At 36.5% G+C, this 12,319-nt stretch overlaps 1 protein-coding gene across 1 annotated transcript in view; it reads right to left on the reverse strand.

Moving 5' to 3' along the window:
* BCAS3 (BCAS3, microtubule associated cell migration factor) overlaps positions 1 to 12,319 on the reverse strand; it is a 454,972-nt gene that overhangs the window by 387,646 nt on the left and 55,007 nt on the right. The window contains exon 7 of the mRNA XM_023756742.1: positions 7,068 to 7,140. Within this exon, the coding sequence (XP_023612510.1) occupies positions 7,068 to 7,140 (73 nt within the window). The remainder of the gene's footprint in view (positions 1 to 7,067; positions 7,141 to 12,319) is intronic.

Raw genomic sequence — 12,319 nt, forward strand, 5'->3', positions numbered from 1 at the left:
AGTGGTAAAGAAAAGATAGAAGAAAGAGCTGAAGGTAAGGGTCTTATCAGAAAACCAGAGGAAGAACTGAAGCCACTGCCCAAAGGTACCATTTATTAAAGAAACCCTAGACTTCACTGTATCTGCAGAAAAGGCACACTCCTGCTAGGAAACCAGGTAAAGCACCCAAACCTCTCCAACCACAGCCCCTAATCTCTATAAAACTGATTGCTAATGCTAACCAGAAAAATCATATTGAGCTTATTAAGAACAAAAATTGAGTAAAATAATTCACACAAAACTACTGGGAAACCAGAGTTTTTATCTTAAGGAAAATATCCCCCCCAAAATCCCACAAAACAAAAAACTTAACACAATAGTACAACACAATTATTCAAACATGCATGCCTCACTTAGTAACTTTAATTTGTTCCTGAAAACTCTGCCACTAAATGAAAAGGCATTAGGTGGAAAATCATTTCCATTAACTTTTAATGGCAAAAACTACAATTAATTCTATCCCAATCCATACTTTCACAGAGAGAAAGAAATGTTAATTGAATATTAAAAATAAGTTTGTATAATATACATTAATTTGAACGTAAATATAGATTATAGGTCACTACTAAAGTTAATCTACTTTCAGGTAGACATTCCACCTCAGAATCAGGCATGTTTGATGAGAATTATCTTTTTCTTGACACTATGACAAAAAAACATCAACATGACATAGCCATAAAAGAGGAATCTTTGTATGAAAAAAGTAATATCTCCTGGTCTCAAGTATCATGACTACTTCTCATGACATGATGCAATTTCCTAGAATATACAACAAATTCAACAGAGTAAGCTAACTCTAAAGAAAATATACTTTGTTTTATTTTATGTTTATTTTTAATCCTCTTTATAAGATCATTATTTACGCTTTTTCCTTTGCTTCACTTATATATGCACCATTTCTCCTCACCAATTTTTCAACCTTTTTGGCACTCACGAATCTCTTGCTCTCCAAATACACATACAATGTTGGCAGGAATGTAAAATGGGACAACCACTATGAAAAACATATCAACATGTGGTTCAGCCATTCTACTCATAGGTGTTTATCCCAGAGAAAAGAAAGCATTTATATACAAAGACTTCAACATTATGTTCACAGCAGCATTCTTTGTGAAAGCCAAAACTTAGCAACAAGCATATCCACCAAGTGAATGGATAATCAACTTGTGGTATGCCCATATACCATATTGCTCAGCAATAAAAATGAATGAACTGTTCATAAATGCAACAAGGATGAACCTCAAAATAAATATAATGCATAACAAGGGAAAGTGTAAATTACATGATCAAATTTATATAAAATTCTAGAAAATACAAACTAATCTAAAATGATGGAAAGTAGATCAGTAGTTATCTAAGGAAAAGGAGCCATTGGAAGGGGGGAATTATAAACAGACATGCAGAATCTTTGGGGGGTGAAATATTCATTACCTTGCTTGTAGTGATGTTTTTATAGGTGTATACTTACATCAAACATAAAATTCTACACTTTAAATATACATAGTTTATTGTTTGTCAATTATAACTCAATAAAACTGCTAAATATTTAATTTTTCTGATTAAAATCCAACCTTGGAAATATAGCCACAGAGTTCATAGTTAAATAAAGGGTAAGAGATTCCTAACCAATTGAAATGAAGAAATGTTCTCACTCTTATAAGAACTTCCCACCACCAAATGGATACATAGTGGAAATCTCTGTGGTTAAATTACATGATCCTCAAGGTTCTTTCTACTTCCAATATTCTATGCTTCTCTATGTAAACATCACATCTCCAATCCACACATTGTGTGTAACATGATACTACATTGTATGTTGAAATAACCATTCTTCTAGGTCTGTAGTCAACTGTTTAATAATATTACTCTTTTGCAATTATTCATAATACCCAACAAGATCCTAACCACAAACAGCTACATTACTGGAACTGTTTAGTATACAATATACAAAGAGCTTTAGTTTCCTAAGAGAGTGTATATCCCTTAGTATATTGTCCATACTTCCTCTCCCTCCCTCAAATTGTTACACAAGGCACTGATTTAATCCTTGGATCAGTAGCACAGTAAACATTATCTCCCTCCAAGACCTTACATAGCTTATCTGGAATGATTATGGAATTGCCTCTTACACACATACACAGATAGACACAAACACACATACACACACAAAAGAAAGAAAGAACACATCACTATCATGAATGCAATTACAGCCAGTATTATTTTTAAATTGTGGGCTAAAGCATAATACGTTCATAGCTAAAGGATAAAATATGAGGAAGAACTCGGATTACTTTCATAGCAACTCCCACTTCCTTGAAAAGGCACTATAAATTTATAAAAATGAAAATGTATTACAAAAAAAATTTTGTATTTACCCAAGAATAATTTAAGAAGCAATGTTAATTATAAATATAAGCAACTGACAATGTCTAAAGCACCAGGTACTCAATTAAGCATTTGCCAGGGAAATAGATGGCAAATGATATGTCCTGTACCTCTCCAAAGGGGGAAGGAGGTCTTACTAGCTTTGAAGATGTCAACAACCTGGCTCAGTATATACGGTTCCTTAGATTTAGAAGTTTTCTCAAAATCTGGAGACTGGCAAGTGAGGCAAAGGCCTGGGTCCACAACTAACTGGGCCTGAACCTCCCTTAGCATCCGTTTCCTCGTGTATAAAATGAGGATAATACAATCTCTTTCGCAGGCTTGTTTCTGGATTAAATGATGTTACATAATGGAAAATATTTAACAGACCTAGTACATAGCAGGCATTGAACATTTGCCTTCCAGTCCCTGTGCTATATTAGCATAGTCAACAAATACATGCCTCATAAAAAAAAAAAAAGACTCAGTTAAAACATTTTTTTTTTAATCCCAGGAATTGGGAAACAGATTCTAAAAGAATTCCCCTATAACTAGATTTCTCTACTATTACAGTCAACTTTAAAGTTACTGAAAAGTGTCTTGTGTATTTGACATCACCATCTGCCAACCTACTGCTAACACTTAGAATAACACTTAAAATATATACATACTCACAGATCGCTTGCTCAGATTAGAGAGAAAATTCTATTCACGACTGCAATATGACACTTACAAGAAACAGAACACAGTCCTCTATGAAAATGTCCTTCCTGTGACTGTAAACATTCTGACAAAGATGCTACATAATCAGTTCAGCAAATAAGTGAAAACAAAACGAGTATTTTCCAGCAGCCTTTTGCATTAGAGAGAAAGGTATAAACCAAAAGAGAAAAAATATAGAGAGCTTATACATATACAGTAATAACAAGATACCTTCCCCTAGGACTTAGAGTGCATGAAGTGACGTATAAATTTAAAAGTTTCTTTGCCATGTTATTTATCAATTATCATTATTTAAAACAGCCCACCAAGTAATACAGACATAGAGAAGTCTATTGCCAGAATGATTCCCCTTCTATGACATAAATTAAGGAGCAAAAATGGGAGAAAGAACATGAATATCGCCCTAACTGGTTTGGCTCAGTGGATAGAGCATCGGCCTGTGGACTGAAAGGTCCCAGGTTCAATTCCGGTCAAGGGCATGTACCTTGGTTGCGGGCACAACCCCAGTAGGGAGTGTGCAGGTAGGCAGCTAAATCGATGTTTCTCTCTCATCGATGTTTCTAACACTCTATCCCTCTCCCTCTCCCTTCCTCTCTGTAAAAAATCAATAAAATATATTTTTTAAAAGAAAATGAATATCTACAATACATTTTTTCAAGTAGGTAAATGCTATTTTAAATCAAGACTAGATTCATTGCTCCTGTGCAGATTAATTTTATTTGTCAACTTGGCAAAGCCACAATAACCAGATTTGGTCAAATATTATTCTATCATGTGAGTGGGGCTCATCCAATCAGTTGAAAGCTTTAATAATTCTTTTTAACACCTTCTTGGAGGAACAGGGAATTCTGCCTCCAGGCTAGGACTGCTATTCTTCTCCCAGATTTTGGGCTTACCAGACTTGACAGTTATGTGAGCCAATTTCTTAGAATCTCTTACTCTCACTCTACACACACACACACACACACACACACACACCTACCTCTCACATCCCATTGGTTCTCTGGAGAACCCTAATATAACCCACATACCAACAAATTCATCATTCAGTAAATTATCTCATCACCAACTATATATCATCACCTTACCCTCACTATGCTAGCTTGTCCTATGTAATAAAGAGCTAATGTGCTCATTAGACCAGATGGCAGACCGACCTTCCAGAATGACCAGTGGGCGGGGCCAGGGGGCCACGAGGCAGCCAGGGCTGTGAGGCAGCCAGGGCTGCGATGGGCCAAGCCCCTTGCACGTATTTCGTGCATCCGGCCTCTAGTCTATATATATAAAAGTCTAACATGCTAAGTGTCCAACCGATCGGTCGACCACTCGACCAGTCACTATGACCACGAGGGGGCAGACACTCCAATAGGCAGGTTAGCTTGCTGCTGAGGTCCGGCTGATCGGGACTGGGTGAGACGGGCCGGACACACCCTGGAGCCCTCCTGCGGTCCCTCCCCGGCCAGCCGACCCCATCGGCCCCAATCAGGACTGGGTGAAATGGCTCTGATTGGCCCCGATAGCTGGCCAGGCGAGGGAACCCACCCGTGCACGAATTCATGCACCAGGCCTCTAGCTTTTTGATAAAGTGATATCTCAATAAATGAATCCTACAGAAATAAAAACAATCTCCTTAATCTTACAGCTAGCAGAGTTGATAAGAAACAGAACATCTTTCAAAAACTACAAGCCAAACTCAGCAGGTGGCTGAGTGTCTTCCACAAACATCTTTTAGAAGGGCTTCCACAGGCCTTCCTGCACCTGAATTACAGAGGGTTAAATAAACATCAGGAAAAGTGAAATCAATTGAGTTTCCCCGTCACCACATAGCTCATCCTCCTCTGTGGTTCCTATTCTCTTTCAGCTCCCTCATCAACACATCAGTTCCCTGGTTATTCTGCTGACTTGAATATGGTGTTGAGTTCCTCTAGAAAGTTTAGTATTTCATTTTTTCTATCTCTTCAACACCAGAATTTCCATTTGGTTTTTCTATAGTTTCTAACTCCCTATTGAGACCCCCTATTTGTTGACTCATCGTTATCATACTTTTTAATTCTAGACACATGGCTCATTTAGTTCTTAGAATATACTTATAACAGCTGCTTTAAAAATCCTTGTCTGTAGAATTTAACCGTGGAGACAATCAGGAACAGCTTCTATTTCCTTGTTTCTTCAATATATCACATTTTCCTGTTTCTTGGCATGTGTCATAATTTTATGTTGAAAATTAAACATTCTATATAATATGGTATAACATCTCTGGCATCTGTCTTCCTACATAATGTGAAGTTTTACTTTAAATCTTGCTTTTATTTTAAAGTCTGGTTTCCTGGGGTTACCCATCTGTCCATATACCTTAGTATTAGCTGATGATTCAACAGAGAATTTGCTCGAATACTCTAAGTCAACATAGGCTGTCATCCTTTCCAAAAGAATCTATGTGTGGATAGGGGAGCACATTCAACATTCAGAACATTTTCAAGTCTCCCGAGATTTTCATTCTCCCTGGACCCTCTCATGGATCCTCTGCACATACATGAAGCCACTGCCCTCACAAGTCATACACCCCCTAGACCAAACTGTACCATGGACAACGCTCCCGGGCTGGCAACCCCTACAGTTCCAAGTTGAATGTGCATCTTCCCACGACAGCAGGGAAAGTGCCCATCTCGTGATCTTCCCTACTCTTGAAGAATCAATCAAATTAGAAGGAGGATGGGTGGAGTGTGAGGAGAGCAGGTCCAGGAATGAATGCTACAGATTCCCACTGTTACCACTTAAACCACTGGTTGAGTTCCAGAGCACTGAAACGGTTGTTTCTGCCTGTTTTGCAGATAACCTTAGTCCTAAATCATAAACTTCCATCATTCTTAAATGTATTTATACCAGTTTCTGTTCTACTGCTATAGCTTTATAACTACTTTGGAAGTCCTTACTCTTCTACATGTATTGGCAAACCTCCCATTCTTTTAGATCCAGCACAAGCTGCACCTTCTTCATGAGGCCTTCTCCACTTACTCCACACACACACTGATCTCTACTTGCACTGAATTCCTTTTATACATAATCCTATATAACAAAAGAGTAATAGGCAAATTGATCCTAATGGAATGACAGGGAATGACCAGTCGCTATGACATGCACTGACCGCCAGAAGGCAGACGCTCAACGCAGGAGCTGCCCCTGGTGGTCAGTGCGCTTCCACAGGAGCTGGCTCATGGCTGGCCAGCACAGCAGCAGTGGCGGGAGCCTCTCCCGCCTCCTCAGCAGCACTAAGGATGTCCGATTGCAGCTTAGGCCCACTCCCCGTGCTGCCAGAGGGATGTCTGACTGCCAGCTTAGGCCCAATCCCCTGGGGAGCGAACCTAAGCTGGCAGGTGGACATCCTCCAAGGCGTCTTGGCCTCTAGTTATTTCATAATTATTTTCTGTGTGCTATACTTTTTTTCCCAGCTATATCCTTAAGTGTTTGGGACAAGGAATTGGGTTTTCATACTTTTGTATCTTTATCCATACCTGACATAGTGCTAAGTACACTGTAAATCTGTGCCAAGTTCAACCCCCAAATTTCATACTTTTGTATCTGTGCCAAGTTCAACCCCCACAATTTAAGACTCTAAAATCTAATCATGCTATACTATTAACACACTCTTCCCTTCTCCACTGCATCCATAATCTAAAGCGTACGCTATGAGCTAAAAGCATGTGACAGGGACTCCCGGATGCCAAGGCTAATACCCGTTTTAATCACCTTTCTTACTAACAAAACTAGTATCATTTCCTAGCTTTCCTTGCAGTTAGGAGTTCGAGTTGAGGAGATGCACTAACTGAAAATACAGTAGTCATCTTAAAATCATTGGGAAAATGAGTCATCAAAGTTTTCCCTCTGAAATCATAATATAAATTTTTAATAAATGGTTCAAAGAATTTTTAAAATTTCCTTACCCAGAAGATCCAGTGCTCTTACAAACACCAAGAAGGGGCCTTTTTTCTGCAAAGCTGTCACACTTTTGAGTACCTGATAAGGAATATAAAATGTAAAACAAAATTTTGAGAAGTATTCTTACATAATGCCCATTATTTTCATGCTCTCAGAATATTTACAGCCAAAGAGATACCAAACCATTCATTATAAATTGATATAATTTATATGCTAGTTTCTAGCAAATGTATAAATAAACCTATAACTATTTTTTAAAATTAAATATATTTTCTTTTAATTGGCATAAACTTAAATCTTATACACATTCTCCAGGAGCTCAAAAAATCACCCCCAACTCTACCAACTAATTACCCAGGAATAGTATGATCTTGATGTCAAAACTAAATAAAGGTAAGTCAGGAAAGGGAAATTATAAAATTATAGGCCATTCTCAAAACACATAAATGCAAATATCCTTTAAAAATGTTAAGCTAAATATCAATGTATTAGAAAAAGTAAAATCTTATAACCAAGTCGGATTTACCCAAGTAATAGTAATAATTTTACATTATAAAACCAATTAACATTGTTGGCCAGCACAGCAGCAGTGGCGGGAGCCACTGTTTCAGCAGATGCAGAAAAAGCATTCAATTAAATTATACAGGCAGTCATGATAATAACAAAATAAGCAGCAAAAAATTTTCTTATCCCAATAATAATTATCTACAAAAGACCTACAAGTATCATTGGTAATGCTTCAGAGCATTTCCATTAAAATCAGCAATAACACAAGGATGCCCAATGTAACTGCTCCCATTCAACCCTATACTGGATGTCCCAGACAGGATAATAATAATAAGTGAACTCAACAATATTACAGGACATGAAACCAATATAATAGCAGCAACCAGCAGAAAAATGAAGTCATGAAATGCAAATGTATCTAAATCCAGGCAGAGAGGGGAAGGAGGAGGAGGAGATCTTGTCACATGGCTACACATGGATGAATCTTGAGAACATTACGCTAAGTGAAATAAGTGATAAAAAAGACAAATACTCTATTATTCCACTTATGTGAAGCTTGTAGTCAAACTCATAGAAACAGAAAGTGAAAGGCTGTTACTAGGACTGGGGTGGAGGGAGAAATGGAGAGGGCTGTTCAATGGGTACAAAGTTGCAGTTTTATAAGCAGAAAAAGTTCTAGAGATCTGTGAATGTATTAGTACTACAAAACAGTACAGTTAAAATTTGTCGAGATGGTAAATTTTGTTAGGCAATTTTTACAATTTTACTACAAATTTTTGGAAAAGGTAGAAATAAGTTATATGTGTGGTTAGATACATACATACATACTTTGTTATATTAAGTGTGGAATACATAAACTCATAAAGATAAACAACAATTTCAAAATAGGGATATATTTCTTAGGGAATTAAGATGAAGATATTTGGGAGAGACAGGGAACTTTAACACTTTTTAAACAATATTTTCTGTCTCCTCAGTAATATTCCATTTCAATGGATCCCTCCAAAGATTAAAAGGTTTTTCCTGACCGATTTGGCTCAGTGGATAGAGTGTTGGCCTGGGGACTGAAAGGTCCCAGGTTCGATCCCGGTCAAGGGCATGTACTTTGGTTGCGGGCACATCCCCAGTAGGAGGTGTGCAGGAGGCAGCTGATCGATGTTTCTAACTCTCTATCTCTCTCCCTTCCTCTCTGTAAAAAAAAAAAAGGTTTTAATACTGAGGAGGCACCTTAATGGTTACATATTTAGACTGTGACATGACATAATAAAAATACTTTTAAATTGTAAATATAGTAGTTATACAAAATAAGTTAGGGCAAGTTGTATCATCCCTTGGCAGACTCTATTATCAACACCAGAATATGATAAAGATCAAACTAAAAACATAATTAATGTTTATTAATAAAGTTCTTTATAACTATTTAAACTTTTTAGGAACTATAGCAATCAGTGTTTAAGTCTTTAAAAATCATTAATAACTATGGATTGTATGCTGTTACCACTTCAAAACAAATCCGATTTCACAATTAACAATATGCCTTGAACGAAGCATGAGTTAAAAAGTAACTGGTCCAAAGTCCACAATATTTATGTTCTAAATTAATTATGACTGAACTTCATCTCTACAAGCCCAGCTCTTCACTCCTACCTATTTCACCTCCACCTTTAACAATAGCTATTTTCCTTCTGCTTCCCCTGGTGTCGGCAAGGTCTTCACAGCTTGTACCTGGATTCAACACACCACTTTGACATGTTGACGAATGAAACATCATGGCCTTAAAATGCAAATAATACTGGCAAGAATGGTTTGATTGTTTTGGGTTTCTCAAATCTGAATTCAAGAACTCCATTGGTTTAGCTGACCTGACCTGACCTGATCAATTAGTACCACAAACGTTACTCTATAGAAGATCAGCCACCTAATAGAGAAGGGAGAGAAGGGAGAGGGAAAACTATACAGCAAAACCTTAACTCTGCTTTAAATAATCTCATTGAGGATAGTTTGAATAAATACAATTTTTAAAGTGTTAGCATAAAAATTCTACAATCTCATGAACACTGTAGCTATTAACCTGATTTTTCATGCAGTATAAATAGTAGCATGTACTCTCCATGATGCCTAATGGAGCCATCACTCTCCCATACTGTAATCCTCCAAATTGTAGAGGATTAACTTTTTATATATAAAATTGTGTTTATTTGCATGTACAATAGAGAGAATGACGCTACACACACCTGTTCTACAGCATTTAACAGAATGCAGCATGGTGATTGAAATGAAAACCAGCTAGCCAAATCCATCAAATATAAAAACTACTGCAATCCTGTTGCAAAGTCCTTTTGTTAAACTCCTTTTATGCTAAATCCTTTTAATTCTGTCCTATAACACTAAAACATTTATAAAAAGCTTAAAATCCTAATAAATCGCACAATTAAAGTAATGAAAATGGGCTTGCCCACCAAGTCACAACTCCTCTCCCCCTCAAAAACATTCAAGACAGTTTGCATGTCAGAAAATGTTAAATAATACCCCTCACCATACATGCCATTGTAAACTCATTTAAACCAATGAGTTTAAGCTCATAAATCAGCCTTAAGGATTTCAAGATAGCAAATAGAAACCACTTCTGTGAGGATCCAAAAGCAAATCCAGATGCAAATAAAAATCCAACTGATAATGAAATATTCCAACTCTGCTCTTTTGATGTTGTGGATGATGCCTTAAGTATAAATATTTTACACAGAAGTATGCTAATAGTAATAAATTCTAAATGCAAAAATCTTTTGCAGAAAGATTCTAATGAACAACTTAATGCATTTTATCCATTAAACCATTTCCAAGTCTTCCATTTTTTATTTACTTGAAATAATTATTTTAGAAAATATTTAATTCTGTTTGTCTACATCCAGTTTTCCTCATAGATTCTCTTAATGTGAGCTTAAAGTTGTAGTCATATATTACAGGTCTAAATTTTGGCTAAAAGATATGATTCTGTTGTCAATTTATAGTCAGATTTTTCCCACTAAAAATTTCTATTTTCTTACAAAATTTTCCATTGTGTGCTATAAAGCAATCTCCATTATGAACTAGATAATCTTCATATAAGTCTCTTACCTAAGCAGAAGAATTTTTAAAGACAGGATATGAAGTGGAAAATGAGATGAGGCAGGAAAAATAGGAAAATAGATGCACGCGTTGCTGGTACCATCAACCAACCACAGGAAAGAGCAACAGGACAGAAATCTTACTGCCTTGAACAGTTTTACCTAAATATGATTACCAAAGACATCTTTGCCACTTGCCTGAAATAGCCAAAATATGTAGATACATTTTAGCCTCCACAGTGACTTCAAATAGTTTAAAATATTAAAGACAACATTTTTTCATTATTGCTAGCTTTATTACCTTCCTCTGTATGTTAAAATGTTCCGTATGTGAAGTATCCCTTAACATTTATCGGCACCATATTATTTCACTTTGATAATCAGGCTTCTTATGCTCTCACAGATGAGACTCATCAAGCATTAAGGAGCACAAGATTACAAACCATCCATATGACAGAGGAGTAAACTGATAGTAAGAAAAGTTAAATAACTTGCCCAATAAATGCCACATGTGACCCTGAAAGACAGCCCAGAATTCTTCCCTCTGCTCACTTAAAAAAAAAAAAAGTACTGTTATATAAAATCATGATCAACTTCTCCACTTACAAAAAAATATTGACAAAGGCTAATGTACTTAATAACTTAAGCTTTAATTTTCTAATCCGCAAAGTAGGGATAAGTACCAATACCTCACCTAGAATTGTGAGAATTATAAAAAATAATAAATGCAATGGACTATAAGCAAGGTGCTGAAACAGAGAGAACTCAATATACTTAAAGCAATTATTTTGTTGCTGGCAACTGTAACATGGTGAATCCATTCATCTTCTTTTCTGGTGAAGAAAAAATAAATACTGTTCACACCCTTGACTCTTTTCTTGCTCTTTCTTCCATGATGCCAGTATTCCTGCACCTTGCTCACCCACACGGAAATATGCCAAGCACACACCTGCCTCAGGAATGCTGAACTTTCTCTTCTTTCTCCTGGGAATAAATACCCAGTTATGCCCTAGTCATCTATCTTCTCTAATTTTTTAGTTCATTCTCAAATATTTTTCAATAAGAAAGAGATTAAGCTACATCATGCTCTAGGTCCCTACCTGATTTATTTTTTTTCCAAGCACTTAACAGAAAGAAGTTAAGTTAATCTCATATTATACACATTCTAGTAATTTATTTGTCTCAGTGCATTCAAATGACTCAAACTCCATGACACAAAAAGACTTGTATGAGAACGTTCACAACAGATTTATTCATAATACCTCAAAACTATACTCAACCCAAATTCCACCAACAGAAAAATGAATAATTTAGTATATTAATAGAATGGAATACTACTCCACAATAAAAAGGAAAGATACATTAATACACACAACATCATCAAGAACAGGGAAAATGCCCTAACCGGTTTGGCTCAGTGGATAGAGCATTGACCTGCGGTCTCAAGGGTCCCAGGTTCGATTCCGGTCAATGGCATGTACCTTGGTTGCGGGGACATCCCCAGTGGGGAGTGTGCAGGAGGCAGCTGATCGATGTTTCTCTCTCATCGATGTTTCTAACACTCTATCCCTCTCCCTTCCTCTCTGTAAAAAATCAATAAAATATATTTTAAAAAAAAACAGGAAAAACTATTTCCTCTAAAGTAA

This window comes from Myotis lucifugus, unplaced genomic scaffold, assembly GCF_000147115.1.
Source record: "Myotis lucifugus unplaced genomic scaffold, Myoluc2.0 scaffold_99, whole genome shotgun sequence".
Classification (NCBI taxonomy): domain Eukaryota; kingdom Metazoa; phylum Chordata; class Mammalia; order Chiroptera; family Vespertilionidae; genus Myotis; species Myotis lucifugus.